This window comes from Brachyhypopomus gauderio, chromosome 2, assembly GCF_052324685.1.
Source record: "Brachyhypopomus gauderio isolate BG-103 chromosome 2, BGAUD_0.2, whole genome shotgun sequence".
Taxonomy (NCBI): domain Eukaryota; kingdom Metazoa; phylum Chordata; class Actinopteri; order Gymnotiformes; family Hypopomidae; genus Brachyhypopomus; species Brachyhypopomus gauderio.
The window spans coordinates 42,101,726-42,117,985 of record NC_135212.1 but is presented as its reverse complement, the minus strand read 5'-3'; the positions used below and the strand labels follow the sequence as shown (position 1 = coordinate 42,117,985).

Here is a 16,260-nt window from a genome sequence, read left to right as displayed (position 1 = left end):
CAGGGGAAAACCGTATAGCCTTGTGACTAGTCCCTTGATCTCTGTGCATAGGCTACACGCGCGCAGAGAAACTCCTCCATCTTGTCTCACGGAATAGGGGAGTGAGGCTATGGAAAGCCTTTCATCCGAGGCTTCGTGATGGAGAGCGTCATCATAACCACATTCTAGTTATGACATCATGACTCATAGTTTCATGATGAGGAATGACGTTTACTATATGGAAAACTATGGTACCACAGTTTGTTTTATTTATATCTCCTTTTATATCTCGGTTGTGTTTTCTTCTGGTTTTGGTAGGTCACACTCCGTATTTCAATTACCAGAACACTTTCTTCATATTGCTAAGAATAACCTATATCGATTGTTTTTTTATTGTGCCAAGTTTTTTTATTGCAAAAGATAATCAGAGGTACTATAACTGTTACATATATCAAATCAATTAAATTTCACAAATCAATGTAACTATTCACTAAATAATATGATATGGGACATTAATATATCCAAAGGACTGAAGAATTGTATTTTGTTGTAGAATAGGGAAAAAGGAATTGTGCAAACAATTACATTTTGTCTGTATTTTATATTATTATTATTGCTGTTGTTATTATTATGGTTGTTGTTGTTGTTGTTACAATAATTTTCATGCTCAATCCAAGTCATATAGCCTACACGTATTTATATTTTTACCCCTAATGTCAGATGTTTTAGGAGACAGGGAGCTGTTGGGATAAACCTTCTTCTGTACCTTTCAGTCTTGCTCTCATTTATTTGAAGAGATGCTTGATTTGTTTCTCAAATCTGTAAAATGGTTTGTTTTCAAGACATAACTTTTAGAACACTTAATCCAAACAAAAACAAAGTAATGGACTAAGAAGAAAACCAGACCCTGGGGCATGTGAATTCACTGTACATGATCATGGTTGTTGATAAAAACTCTAAAGAAATGTTGCACAATGTGAGACTAAAGCTGACTGAAACTCTGGAAAAGTGGGAGAAAAAGACAGAATCCAGACAAGTCCATACTAGCTCCAGAACGTCATCCCTTCTCCCCTAAAAAACACCCCTTGCGTACAAAAGGCACCTCCTGGTATCCTATCAGCAGACACACGAAGCTCCAGAAAGAACAGCTAAAGACACTGAACTCTTGAGGAAAGCTGTTGAAAAGAAATACTTTTAGAGGACATTCATAAGATCGCAAAGGTACTGTAAGCCCTTTACTTTCACATGTTTAATTTTGTCTTAACCTGGTGTCTTTTTACACTTTAATAGTTCAGTGTGATGTGCAATAAATACATCACACAAATCTTATTTATTAAGACAATAATTAATACAGAATATTTAAATCTCAGATTACTGTTACTTTTACTATAAACTATAAAACTATTATCAAATGTATTTTTGTCCAAAAGTGCTGAATTTTTTGCACATTAGTCTGTGTACAGATTCAATTACACCTGAAGAAATTGCTCAGTAATTGTTGTTAATATTATTAAAATCTAAATTAATTTCTGTTATAATTAATACATTTTGAGAACATAATAGTTCAGCAGTAGGTGTAAAAAATAAAACTAGGCTGGCTTTAATGTAAGTTTGGTCTAAGGCTTTAGATGTAAATCTATTCAATACTGACATTTCGCATTCTTGTTTCGCATTCTGTTATGTTATGTTATAAGGTCTGTCAAACAGGGTGGGGTTTTTTCATGGGAGGGGTGGTGTACTCAGAGCTGTAGGAAGCTGGAGCATTAGCACAAACACACCTAATCACACCACCGTGCATTTCTAACACAGCAGGTGCTCTCTGAGTGTAAGCTATTTTCACCATTCAGCAGAGTTCATATTCAAATCCGAGACCATGAATGGTTTATATTATGAATACAGCTTGACTGAAATATGCACATTTGTGGCAAATGTGTGGTTAAACTCGCCATCTCTGTGTACAACTGGACTGTTAGGCTTGTGTGACTGTTTTCTGATTCAGGAATAATTAAATAGCACTTTGTATCTTTTTTCACCTTAGAAATGCAGAGAAATAATGTCTGAGCATTTTTAAAACATCCAAACAAACTACAGAATTTTGACAGCGACCCCAGTGAGTTTGTGTGTTAGTCGCCCATAGCACTGCTAAGCAACTCACCACAGGCTAAAGACTGTAGGGCTGTTTGTCATTTTGTTTGTTCCCACACACACCACCTGTCCTCTACTCTAACCCTCCACTAATCCACACAGCTCCATGTTCAAGAAGCAAAGAACTGAGGACATGTGGTGTGTGTGTGTGTGTGTGTGTGTGTGTGTGTGAATTCCAACTGTTGTATGATGTGAGGAGATAATATACCCTTTCTGTAGAAAGACCCTTCAAAGAGTAATACAAAAAGTCCCTTCATAGAGTAATGCGCAAAGACCTTTAAGAGAGAAATACCCAAAATTTTTCATAATGATCAAAGATATTTTATAACGTAATGCTCTTTTTTTTTCTAGAATAATGGTCAAAAATCTTTGAGAGAAAATACCCAAAGAACGTTTATAATGTTCAAAGATCTTTTATAGAGTAATGCTCATAAATCTTTTATAGATTAATGCTTTCGTACCCTCAAAATTTGTTTATAGTGTAATTAAATCACTAAAAGGAGAATGTTAATTCTCCTTAATATTTCTGATCATTTAAAGTACCTCAGATCTTTTTGTTATGCTAAGCTAACATTTAATCATAGCATTGTAACCCTCACAAATATTTGTGGAACGTTTTGATGCTTTCCGGAGGTGGGAAAAGCATAGCCTCTGGGCTTCTGGGTGTGGCTGCACCACCGGCACATAAACAGATCAAGGCCTGTCAGGACAGGAGTCTGGCTCAGAGCTCTGCTTTACTCATTCTGGTCCCCCCCCGGCCTGTATGGGCATGCCGCTGGGGAGGAGCAGAGGTCTATCTGCCTGCGTGCCAGATAGCCAGAGATCTTCACACACCAAATGCTTCTTCACATAGTGGAAGTATTACTCAGTATTACTAAAGTGTGATAAAAATCATAATATTTAATAATAACAAAAAAATAGCTGAGGTGCTGAAGCAATAAGAGAAAATCAAAAAATGACAAACATCTAAAACCTGACAACACAGGCCTGTTTCTTCCTTACCTCTCACAAATCTCACTTCTCCACCTGTGTTCTGGTCTTCTATGAAGAATCCTGAAAAATCAAAACCACAATGAGCTTCTGCAAATCTGTGCATACTTTTACCACAAATGCATATATAGAGCACAAGGCATTCCAACTCAGTTGCCATATTCAAGCAATTCTGTACTGGTTTAACATTGAGGGGTCATGTGGTGCGTGGTGACCTGACCTCCCTCCCTCTCTTGTAGGATGGGCTCTTCTGGGATACAGATTGTGTGTGTGGCTCTCACTGTTTTGGGCCTCATCGCTGCCATTGTAACCTGTGTCGTCCCTGCTTGGAAGGTGTCTGCTTTTATTGGCCAGAACATCGTCACTGCACAGGTACGGGTACAGCGCCATCAACGCCAGAGATCTGCTGCATGCTAGCATGAGGAAGAACTGATGCTGGAGAAAAAAACGTAACTCAGTGTATCAGTGTATCTCTATGCAGACTTACCATGTCCGTATCTCAGCACAGAATCAATGTATCTCAGCACAGAATCAACGTATCTCAGCAACAGCACAATGCAGTTTAGCCCTATTTTAACACACCTGATCTACAAAAAGGCATAATTAATGAAATTATCTTTCATTACATCTGAATGTAATCATCTTATCTGAATCAAATCTGTGTGTGTGTGTGTGTGTGTGTGTGTGTGTGTGTGTGTGTGTGTGTGTGTGTGTGTGCAGAGCCAGCAGGATGGCCTGTGGATGGAGTGTGTGGTACAGAGCACAGGTCAGCAGCAGTGCAAGTCCTACGACTCGCTGCTCATCCTGGGCTCGGACATCCAGGCAGCACGAGCCATGACCATCATCTGCTGCATGCTGTGCACGCTGGCCCTGCTGGCCCTGTTCGTGGGCGCCGACTTCACCACCTGCCTGGAGAACGAGGACGTCAAGCCGAAGGTGTGTCTGGCCACGGGCGTGACCCTCATCATCGCCAGCCTCCTCCTCCTCATCCCCGTCAGCTGGACCGCCAACAAGGTGGTGAGAGACTTCAGCGACCCTCTCGTGAACGCCAGCTTAAAGAAAGAGCTGGGGCCCTGCATCTTCATCGGCTGGGCCGGGTCAGTCATCCTCATGCTGGCTGGGGGTCTGCTGTGCTGTTTCAGCCGTGGCCCCTCGGGAGGGTCCGGGGGAACAGCCAAGTACTACAGCAACAGTGCCTCCGCCCCGAGCAAAAACTACGTTTAGAGTGTACAGCAGGGTCTGCAGGGGGCAGCACAGTCAAAGGGCAGCAGTGTGTGTTTTTGTGTGTGTGTGTGTGTGTGTGTGTGTGTGTGTGTGTGTGTGTGTGTGTGTGTGTGTGTGTGTGTGAACCTGTGAGTCTGTGTTTTATCCATTATGGATAATAGAAAATGTTAGTCAAGGTAAAGCTTACTAACAATTCAGTCACACTCTAAATCATACGTGTTTTTCCTTTCCTCATGTGTTGATTTTTGTTTGTTTGTGACAGCAACTGTTTCTATGATATAATCTTCATCCACTTATTTGTACTCTTCTGTTTGGTAGTGCAGGTAAAAGATTGTTCATCAGATACCACAGACAGTGAACTGGCAGCACTCACCTGCGCCCCCTGCAGGTGGTAGTTTAGCACTAGTTTAGAGTTTAGTTGATACTGTTTGAAAACACACCTCAGGAAAGGATCCCATACACCATTCTCAGGCTAACAATCAGCCATTATGCTATCTAAACTTATAGTCAGCTGCATGAAATATTACTTTGTATAGACAAATAACATGAGAAAACACAATGATTCATTAAAAACTTGGGGTATTTTTTATGTTGAATCAAAACAATTTGGTTTGTTTTATATTTGTAATAAAATCAATACACCTGATTGTCTCTCTTTGTCCTTCATGTGGAGGTGTGTGACCAGTTGCCTTCCAGCTGGATTTGTCCCTGACGTCCTCTGTTTAGGGTTCAGTCTGTGGACGACAGAGGACCTTCTCCTGCCCCCTCTGTCTCCAGGCATGCTGTAGTTACATGGCTCATGGATATAATTCCTTAATAGTGTACTTGGTCTGGAAAAATAACATTATCTACTTAACTGAGTAGCTGAGGACACAGTCTGTATCTGACTATATAACAGTAGCCGAGGACACACTCTGTATCAGACTATATAACAGTAGCTGAGGACACAGTCTGTATCAGACTATATAACAGTAGCTGAGGACACAGTCTATATCAGGCGTACTCAACTAAATTTGTCCGCGGTCCAATTTTGGCAGATACCTGTGACCTGAGGTCCGGTGCGGCGGAGGTGGCGAACGTAAGTTGTTGAGCGGGGGGCGGCGAACGTAAGTTGTTGAGCGGGGGGCGGGGAACGTAAGTTGTTGAGCGGGGTGGCGAACGTAAGTTGTTGAGCGGGGGTGGCGAACGTAACACTCGTGACGGAGTGTTTTTTCAATAGCCCTGAAATAAATGCTACGGTTTTGTTTTAGTCCGTATCCAGTTAATCAGGAATGAGATTGGGTCCGGACAGGACTGCGTTCGGGTCCGGATCCGGACCGCGGTCCGCCAGTTGAGTACCCCTGGTCTATATCACACTATATAACAGTAGCCAAAGAAACAGTCTATATCAGACTATATAACAGAAGCTGCGGACACAGTCTATATCAGACTATATAACAGAAGCTGCGGACACAGTCTATATCAGACTATATAACAGTAGCTGAGGACACAGTCTATATCACACTATATAACAATAGCTGAGGACACAGTCTATATCAGTCTATATAACAGTAGCTGAGGACACAGTCTATATCACACTATATAACAATAGCTGAGGACACAGTCTATATCAGTCTATATAACAGAAGCTGAGGACACAGTCTGTAATAGACTATATAACAGAAGCTGAGGACACAGTCTGTATCAGACTATATAACAGAAGTTGAGGACACAGTCTGTCCTCACGCTGACCTCCCTTATCACACAATAACTCCATAGTCTCCCCCAATTTAAACTGCAGTAGATTTGTTATGAATCATTTCACATGGTACACATATATGGATATACCGAATACTCAAAATATCATTTTTACTACATATTTTACTCTTATATTCCAACAGCAAACTATTTTTAGTTGATTTCTGCATCTATTACAAAAACATCTACTACTATAATATATTATATATTGTGTAACAATAATTAAACTATATATATATATATATATATTGTTGCATTGGCCCCATTATTCCTCCATGTCAATAACATGCGCTTGTGTCACACGTCACTTGTCAGTGTGCACTAGAGGATCAGGGGAAGACGTGTGCAACTGTCATTGTAAATATTGTAAACCATACATGAATGTAAACGATGCTATGATGCTTTCTGTAAATAATTTTGAGACAAAACCAAATTACCGTTAACATACACATCATATTTATTTAAAATGTTCTGTGACATATATTAAAATGAGCTTTTAAGAAAAAAACTTGAGGGATGATATTTGGTTTAGGAAAAGCTGCAAAATCCTTTTTACTTTCTTTTACTTTCTAAAGCAGTAAAAAGCAAAAAAATTACTGCTTTAGAAATGTGACTATAAAATGCTTCATTTCACACTGGGAGCCAAGGCCGGCATCTGATTCGCCACTCAAGGCTGGCGTCTGATTCGTCCAGCCAAGGCCAGCGTCTGATTCATCCACCCAAGGCTGGCATCTGATTCGTCCACTCTCCTTCAGCTTTTGCTCTCCAGCTCACTCACTCGCTTGGTTAGTTCCTCAACCATCTGCCTCAGCTCCTTCAATTCACTCTGAACTGTAAGAGCATCCTGGGGGAGAGAGAGAGAGAGAGAGAGAGAGAGAGAGAGAGAGAGAGATAGATGAGAGAGAGAGTTAGAGGGAGGGAGAGTGAGAGAGAGAGAGATGAGAGACCTATTAGCACCATGTGTTGATCTCGTATTTATATTCAGAGACAGGAATGTTTGTGTAGTCTCACCACTACGTTGCCATGCCGATGGTCAGAGCTCGCAGTGGTAATAGACATAAGGCTCTTGATGGATTTGCACTCTTTGTTTTTAGTGGTAGCCACAAAGCCGTCCTTCAAGGACATCAGAATAGGTTTCCCGTCTTTACCGGCGAACCAATCGTCAGCCTCAACGGATGGCTCTGGACCAATCGTGTCAGGGTATAGGTCTTCTTGGAACAGGTCAGACTACAAAAAAAAAAGATACTGTAAGACCTAAACACACACACACAGAGACTCGCACGCACACACACACACTCACACACACACACATATACTCACACTCACATGCACACACTCAAAGACATAGAGCCATGTGAAGTATCATTTACCTTGCGTGGCACTGTCATAACAATGGGCTCACACTTCCGCTCATGCAGTTTATAGAATCTACAAATACAGAAAATGAGCATTATGGTCATGTGTGTATGTGTCTATGTGTATGTGGATGTGTGTGTGTGGATGTGTCTGTGTGACTGTGTGGATGTGTCTGTGTGTGTGTGGAAGTGGTTGTGTGTGGATCTGTGTGTGTGCATGTGGAAGTGTGTGTGTGTGTGTCTGTATGTGTGTGGATGTGTCTGTGTGTGTGGATGTGACTGTGTGTGTGTGTGTGTGTGTGTGTGTGGATGTGTCTGTGTGCGGATGTGTGTGTTTGCGGATGTGTATGTGTGTGGATGAGTGTGCGTGGATGTGTATGTGTGTGGACATATCTGTGTGTGTTGGGATTTCCATGTGAGTCCATTTACATGTACTGTACACTACTAGTCAAATGTTTGGACACACCTGACTAAATGCAGGCTGTTACTGTAATAGTGAAATGGCATTTTAATCTATTGGATTATGCTTTAATTTGTTTATAAGACAAATATAATTAAGAAAAAATGTTATATATGCATTCATTCTCAACACACACACACACACACACACATACACAAACACACTTTAAATGCACCATCAACAAACAAAGTTTTATTTGTTTTATTTTATGTCTCTCTGTGTGCATGTTTGAATGAGTATATTTATGTTTGTATATGTGCATGTGTATGTGTATTTGTATATCTACGCATGTGTGTGTGTGTGTGTGTGTGTGTGTTACCTAGCGATCTCACACTTGTTGATGTCCAGGCCTCTCTTGGGCATGTAGCCCATGCCCTTCTGACTCTCTTTACTGCTGTACATGGACAGGTAATGTACATACGGGGCCTCATCTGTCACCTCAAAGTACCGGATGCTGCTGTCACCCTGGCAACAAATACACAGAACAGTTACAGCGTGTGTGAGTGTGTATATATGTGTGTGTGTGTGCGTATACTGTATGTATATGTTTGTGTGTGTGTGGTGTGTATGTGTAAAAGAGAGAGAGAGCCACATGTACACACTTTGCCACACAGGTAGACGACGCTGGTGTCGGGGTCGTAGAAGGGCAGTAGAACGCCGCTGCTGGTGTCCAGCTCCTGGAGTGTCAGGGCCTCGTCAAACGTGTTCTGCAGCACACAAGCATGACCCGAGTGCTCAAGCCCCAGTCCTCATTAAGACCACACAGTGCATCAGTGTTTGTCCCATGCTGTGATGCTCACCGGGTCCCAGAGGGCCACCTGTCTCTCACTCATGCGACTGAAGCCTGTGGTGAGGATCTTCCCGTCAGACACAAACACCGCCCGCACTGGCCTGGAGCCTTCGTGGGGTTTCTCCTTCTCCTGAGACACACAAACACAAATGCATTTTTAAAAATCAGAAAAGAGGCTCTGCCTATTTCTGACTGAACAATAGAGGGAAACATTAGCGCCATCTGGTGGAATGCAGGACAAGCCTGAAGCTGTCTGAGTAGGAGCCTGGAAAGAGGAGAAACAGAGAGGAGAGCAGGGAGGTGAAGATGTGTAGAGGTATGTGTGGCAAGGTTATAATAGTTTGGGATTTTTCATTATAGTCTAGTTTTTATTTAATTGTGGTTTTTTTTTATTCAGTTAGTTTTCGTTTTTAGAGCATGTTTGATAGTTTTTTATTATTTTTAAAGCTTAGTTTTTAGTTTAGTTTTCATTAGTTCTAGCTAGTAAATGTAATGAATAAATGTTGTGTAATAAAAAAGATATCATTTTAAAAAATGCATTCAATTACTGTTGAACAACCGTCCACAAAAACAGTAACATTCCGCAAGATAGCAGTATTAAGTGGAAAATGTGCAAAATGTGCAATACCGCTGCTGAAAATCGCCAGACTCGAACACAGGAGCGTAACCCTATTTTGGTTCGAGTGAAAAGCTAAACGTCTTGAAGGCGATCGAGTCACACAGTCGTGTTGACATCCAGTCTCAACACATTAACCAGTGCATCCTCCCGCTTGCGGTTCCGCTTCTCTCTCGGCGGAGCTACTCAGAGAGGCTCGCTTGTCAGAGTACTGGCAGTTAGCCGTCTTGTGTGAGCTTTGAGATTCGTGGTGGTTTTCCTCTTGAGAACTACGCCATATATCTTATCACCTGTTTCCACTACAAGACATGTAGTCTTTCTCGTAGTCATATTAAAAAGAATCCCATACAGGACTCAATTCAGTTTTCTCCCAAGTTTGGTTGTAATTTTGCAGCTAGCATGGCGAGCAGGAGCTCTAAACAAGAAACGACGTGACGGACCATGAGGTGCCGTACGCTTCTGCCAGCTAATGTAAAACTTCTAGTGAAAAAAAATTCATATCAGTCCACAAGACTTATAAATAAATTGAAAAACATGTATTACAGTTACAGTTAGTTATCAGTTTTTCTTTTAATTACCGTTATTATAAATTTCAGTTAACGAAAATGTTTTTTCAATATCAGTTTTTCAGTTTTCGTTAACGATTATAACCTTGCTGTGTGGAGAAGTCTGACTGGGAAGTCTGTGCAGGGAGGTCAGTGTGGGGAGGTCTATGTGGAGAGGCGTGAGGAGGTCTGTGTGCAGGGGAGAGGAGTGTGGGTGAGGCGTACGGTGATGACAGTGCCCTTGCGCGGGTCCAGCACACGGAGCTTCTTGTCCTTGCAGGAGGTAAGGATCTGCGTGCCGTCCCTGTTCCAGCAGGCGCTGTAGATCAGGTCCGTGTGCAGCGTGTCGATGCGCACAGCAGCCTCTCCACGCACCACGTTCCACAGGATCACCACGTTATCACAGCCTGGGGCCCGACAGCACGGCAGAACATTACACACTCTGGAACAGTGTCACAAACACTCCAACACACTCGTGAGTATGCTGTATGTGTGTGTGTGTGTGTGTGTGTGTGTGTGTGTGTGTGTGTGTGTGTGTGTGTGTGTGTGTGAGTGTGTGTGCTACCCGGACTCATAAGCAAATTGTGTAATATAGGTGGCATTAACGTTGACACAGTTGTCTAATATGGTGTTCCCATGTTGTCTAATATGGTGTTCCCATGTTCCTCTTGTCTCCCTGAACTCCCCAAGCTACACCGCCATTAGGGAAATTAAAGATTTACTTGATCTCCCACAAGGTTTGGTTGATGGTATGTCTGAACCCCACCTAAACTCCAGGACCCAAGGTTTCCTAGCAGAATGCTGCCCTGAGCTGCAGACGGCCTTCTCAGGGGTTCACATGGGTTCCTGGCTTGGTCCACACTTGGCAGATATTAACTGGGAACACCCCACAACTTGAAACACCCCACAACTTGGAACACCCCACAACTGGGAACACCCCACCAAACCTGCTGTTCTGGAGATGGTCTGTCATCCAGATAGCACAATCTGGCGTTCGTCAGTGTCACTTACACAGCTCTATTTGACCTTTGATTTGAATGTTATGGTTAGGTGGATGTGTGTGTGTGTGTGTATGTTTGTGTGTGCGTGTGTGTGTATGTTTGCGTGTGTGTGTGTGTGTGTATGCGTGTGCGTGTGTGTGTGTGCGTGTGTGTGTGTGTGTGTGTGTATGTTTGCGTGTGTGTGTGTATGTTTGCGTGTGCGTGTGCGTGTGTATGTTTGTGTGTGCGTGCGTGTGTGTATGTTTGCGTGTGCGTGCGTGTGTGTGTGTATGTGTGCGTGTGTGTGTGTGTGTGTGTATGTTTGCGTGTGTGCGTGTGTGTGTGTATGTTTGCGTGTGTGTGTGTGTGTGTGTGTGTGTGTGTATGTTTGCGTGTGTGTGTGTGTGTGTGTGTGTATGTTTGCGTGTGTGCGTGTGTGTGTGTGTGTTTGCGTGTGCGTGTGCGTGTATGCATCACCTGCGCTCATGAGCACGTTGTGGGCTGTAGGATGCCAGCTCAGTATGCCCACACGTTTAGAGTGTCCATCCAACTTCACCACAGGTTCCTTCAGAGGCTGTGTCAGACCTCCATCAGGAATCTCCCAAATCTAACAGAGAGAGAGAGAGACACTCTGTTATGCCCTCCACTAGTTGCCCTCCAAGCCAGTAGAGGTCACAATCTCCTGAGTATTAGGAGTGTTTATTCCACCTGACTTTGCTGCACTTGCAATTTGTGTGTTTTGCGCACACACACACACACACACACACACACACACACACACACACACACACACACACTGTCTCACCATCACGCTGCAGTCCTCAGAGCCGCTGGCAATGACGTTGTCATTATGTGGACACCACTCAATGTCCAGCACAGGTCCTGTGTGACCACAGACAGTCGGCTGGGACATGTCAATACGGCCCGTCTGCAGAGACAGTGAGAGAGAGAGTGAGTGAGAGAGAGCATTCAATTGTTAAATACATTGTTAGAAACTTGTATGTGTCAGTGTGTGAGTGTGTATACATTACAGCAGTGCAGTATACCCTAAAATCAGTCCAGTATACACTACAGAGTGGTCCGGTCTGTTGGCTAAAGAGATGGGCTTCATACATTTGGTGAAGACTGACACTGTTCAGTTTCCTTACTGTGGATCTGTCACAGCTCAAATGAGAATCAACGCCGTTTTTATGCATTCTGATTTCAGTGATAATGCGCAACTATTTGTGAACTTTCAGTTGGTCTGGGCTGACAAAGCCCTTCAGATGTGGACCTGACGGGGGCGCTGTCAGCGCTGTAACGGCCGTGAGTGGCGGAACGTGACACGTGCTCCTCCCTCTGTCTTCTCACTCACACCACATCCTGCGCTGGCGGGCAGGCAAACAGCCCAAATATGGCAAAAAGAGCACAGAGAGAAAGAGAGAGAGAGAGAGAGAGAGAGAGAGAGAGAGAGAGAGAGAAAGAAGAAGAGAGAGAGCGGAAGCTTCAACTGAAGCTTCCTCATTCAGCAAAGCTCTGTGCCGCTCACTCTCACACTCACGCACAACCCACAGGCCACTCAGACATGTGCTTCTCTACAAAACCCATTTCTGTAGTTTGGTTCACAACGATTAAGCTTCCTGTACGTCAAGCAGAGCGGACCTGTTCCTGCTGGTGCTTTTGCAGCGATGCAGCACCTTCACAGACCTGCATCCACCCACTACAACTGTCTGCTCCCAACTCCAGTCTTGGGGACTCCATGTTCCGCAGATTTTCACATATTTCCCTAAACACCAAACCTGCCCAGTGCATCAAGAGCACAGGACCAGTACTGAGAAGAACTTTGACCACGGTCCCTTAGTGGGACAGGCCCTTTTAGATGCATCAGTGAGACATCACTTTGGCTTTTTAAATATTCCTGATGAGAACCTTCTGATTTCGTGTCATAATTAACTCAAAGATCAGAAGATCTATCTGTCCTCTATGTGTACAAGAAGCTCTCTGACAGGTGCTTTTTGGTGTTGTTATTTTGGTGCCCACCTTCGCCAGTGGCAGGACAAGGAAGGCTCCTCCACCGCTGGCCTCCACGATCATGGCGACGAACTTTGGGTTTACGGAGCAGAAGTTGCTGTCCCAGGTCATCTGAGAGATCCTGATGTCATCGTAGCACTGGTCTGCCTTAACGGCTTGGCCGAAGACATGGCGGAACTTGCTGGTCCTAACCACTTTCCTGGACATGGTGAACTGCAGGTGTTGGAGGACGACACAATGGAAAGAGAGGGAGAGAGAGATTGGGTAACAGTAGCACACTTCCACATCGTTTCTGTGATGAAAGAGGACTCATTTTGAGAGAAAGGTTTCCTGCTGTTTTCTTAGGCTCTGGTCTAATCGTTTGTTCATACAGTCAGTACTGTTGTTCACCAAATAAAGAAGGACTAGAAAAGCCCAAGACCATCTCAGTCTTTGAGCTGGTCTGCAGAAACTGGACATAGTCTACAGAGACACATGAACTACAGTGGTACCTTGAAATACGAGTTTAATTAACTCTGTAACCGAGCTCGTAAGTCAGTCAACTGGAATTATGCAAGAATGAGCACGAGATTCGATATGATTCTGCATGCAACATGTGAGAAAGAACGAGATGCCGGCATTGTGCTGCCGGTACTGGACCCGTGTGCCAATACAGCTTCCTGAATGGCGTATCCCATATCCTGGAATTTCTCTCAGATCTAGAACAAAAATACAGACCGAGTTGCAGCTCATGTCTTTAAAATATTGTATGTTGATCTGCTCGTATCTCAAGGTGCCACTGTATATGTTTTCGTGGACTGAACAGGCATTCAGTTCTGACTAGGGCCAGTGAGATGATTGTGAAAGTGGGTGACTTTATCCGGTTTCATGCAACCAAAGTACTGCCCTTTGCATTTTCTATTCTCATAGCATGGTGAAGACCCAGGAAGTGTTGCACAGGAAATGGCTTAAAAAGGAAGCACACTAAAAGTTAACTGATCACAGAGAGACAGAAAAACAGAGTGAAAGGAAGGGAGACAGGAAATAAGAGCAAGAAAGAGAAAGAGTGAGAGAGACAGACAGAGAGAGAGAGAGAGAGACAGAGAGATGCCACTGTCGCCCTTGCTCACTGGGGGCTTGGACTCGGACACTTGTAAAGCTGATTTGTGAAAACAACTGTTGTAAAAAAACTGCTATATAAATAAATTTTGATTGATGGAGAGAGAAAGAGAGAGAGAGAAATAAATGCCCAACAATAGAAAATCTACCTGAAATATTCAGATTTTTTATGAAACATCTTCTAGATGTTTTAAACCACTAAATGTCTCGGGGGTTTTATTAGTCACTTTTGAACCATTTCGGTAGATGAGGGCATCGTTGGAGTGTTGAGTTTCACTCGCTTTGCAAGTTCAGTCCGTGCAGCACTGAGTTGAGGCCACAAAGCCTTAAACCCGAGGGCCCAAAATGGAAGGGGCCGGTCGTCGGGTAGCAGCGGTGGCAAAAGGTCAGCACTTTGTGTTCCCCTCACCTCACTACGAACACCTAAGGTTTTCTGGGCCCTATAAACACCGGAGAGTGTGTTAAACCAGAGTTGGAAGTACATTGTGCAGTATGAGAGGATCACACCTGGCCTTCAGCTTTGTCTCACACACAGCAGTTAAAAAGTCACACTAGAAAGCAGCCACAACATTGCTCCAAAGCCATCTACTATAGCACTTTGATGTAACAGTAGCAGTGAAGTAGCACTGGGATCTAACTGCTTCGTGTCGGGTCTTGGGAGCGCTTCAGTTCTGCGCTCTGGTGTCACTCGAGGGGATCAGTGCGCTTCAGTCACACCACGTCCTACAGCAGAGACGACCAGGCGTGTCACACAGTGCCTCTTACAGCTCTGGTCTCTAGTTCACCTCCCAAAGCTGTACCACAATAGCCTGAATATATGCACATTTGCAGCAAAGTCTTGTTAAGTCTATGTGTTTTTAATCTATGGTCACAGCCAAACTAGCGTAATTCTGATCATACGGCAAAGAACCCAGAAGTTCTGTTTCCGATGGCACGTATCTGCTTGAGCTTTCTCAAATGCAGGTGTAGATTTATGGTCTATAGTAGTTGGTTAAGATAGTGTAGCCTGTCAACTTCCTTAAATCCCCAACCGCTCCTATGTAAAAACCACTGATGTATCACACATGCTAACCCTATGTCTTGCAGTATTATTAAAATAAAACAATATTTTAATAAAAGGTACACCACAACGGTTCAGCAATCAAAGAACATCGTACCTATATACCTACTCCATACGTCATTACTGCACATTGATCGCGATATGCACAAAAGCGGCGATCTGAGCATCAGACCTGGGTGCCGGCGTCTCTGAGCATCAGACCTGGATGTGCTGAGCAGGACAGTGGGAGAAGAGCAGAGACAGTACCTGATGGTAGCGACGGGGGAGGAGTCGTCTCCGTTCGGGATTCAGCAGCTCTGAGTTTCTCACAGCAGAGAAAGAGAAGTGGCGGAAAGCTGGTAGTCGTGGCGAGATGTGTTTAAATCATAGAGGAAGTGAAAGTTTGAGATGCAGCTGAAAATGGGAGGGACCCCCCCCCCCCCCCCCCCCCTGCCATCATGCGTTCTGCTTTTTACCTTTTAAAGAGTGTCAAGTTGCTCACGATAGCAAATGAGAAGCAACCTGTGGTGTGCGTGGCCCCGTCAACGCTCCACGTAACGGGCCAAAGGCTCCAATGAAGACACACTCGCGTTTGACGCTGGTGATTTTGACGACAGACGCGTGCTCTGACGTGTTCTTATGGGTTTAGCTTCTTGCACCTAAAGTTCAGAGCAGGTTCTTGGCCACTTTAGGAGCTGTTAAGGGCAGGTTCCTGCCCTTGTAGGAGATGTTCAGAGCAGGTTCCTGCCCCTGTAGGAGATGTTCAGGGCAGGTTCCTGCCCCTGTAGGAACTGTGCAGAGCAGGTTCCTGCCCCTGTAGGAGATGTTCAGAGCAGGTTCCTGCCCCTGTAGAAGATGTTCAGGGCAGGTTCCTGCCCCTGTAGGAACTGTGCAGAGCAGGTTCCTGCCCCTGTAGGAGATGTTCAGAGCAGGTTCCTGCCCCTGTAGAAGATGTTCAGGGCAGGTTCCTGCCCCTGTAGGAACTGTGCAGAGCAGGTTCCTGCCCCTGTAGGAGATGTTCAGGGCAGGTTCCTGCCCCTGTATGAACTGTGCAGAGCAGGTTCCTGCCCCTGTAGGAGCTGATCCATGAAATTGATGGATGCTCCTGTTTCACGACCTTGTAATGACCATTTCCATTTTCCAGTTGAAGTGTAGTTTCTGTACGCGGCCAAAAAATGTAAAATGATGCTATTATGTCATACTATTTAGTATGCAGTTTAAAACCTGCTGAGTATGGTATGGTATGCAGCTATGGTTACTTTAAAATCTATTGAATATGGTAGCATACAGTT

The 16,260-nt window shown here is 44.0% G+C and overlaps 2 protein-coding genes across 3 annotated transcripts; one reads left to right on the top strand and one right to left on the bottom strand.

The window, feature by feature from the left end:
- The first annotated feature begins 1,044 nt into the window (after positions 1-1,044).
- On the top strand, positions 1,045-4,984 carry cldni (claudin i). Its single transcript, XM_076996565.1, has 3 exons — positions 1,045-1,200; positions 3,354-3,486; positions 3,835-4,984. Exons 2-3 carry the CDS (start codon positions 3,355-3,357, stop codon positions 4,336-4,338), a joined length of 636 nt encoding a protein of 211 aa, XP_076852680.1. The 5' UTR covers positions 1,045-1,200; position 3,354; the 3' UTR covers positions 4,339-4,984.
- Positions 4,985-6,508: 1,524 nt separating this feature from the next.
- Positions 6,509-15,389, bottom strand: coro1a (coronin, actin binding protein, 1A). Of its 2 annotated transcripts, none has more exons than XM_076996563.1 (11): positions 15,236-15,389; positions 12,841-13,044; positions 11,627-11,749; positions 11,299-11,428; positions 10,067-10,248; positions 8,691-8,810; positions 8,493-8,597; positions 8,210-8,355; positions 7,446-7,503; positions 7,087-7,302; positions 6,509-6,919 (listed from the first exon to the last, which is right to left on the bottom strand). In XM_076996563.1, exons 2-11 carry the CDS (start codon positions 13,036-13,038, stop codon positions 6,827-6,829), a joined length of 1,371 nt encoding a protein of 456 aa, XP_076852678.1. In that variant the 5' UTR covers positions 13,039-13,044; positions 15,236-15,389; the 3' UTR covers positions 6,509-6,826. The 2 variants fall into 2 exon arrangements, with proteins under 2 accessions (XP_076852678.1, XP_076852679.1); XM_076996564.1 differs by lacking the exon at positions 15,236-15,389 and adding an exon at positions 15,087-15,212.
- Positions 15,390-16,260: the final 871 nt, after the last annotated feature.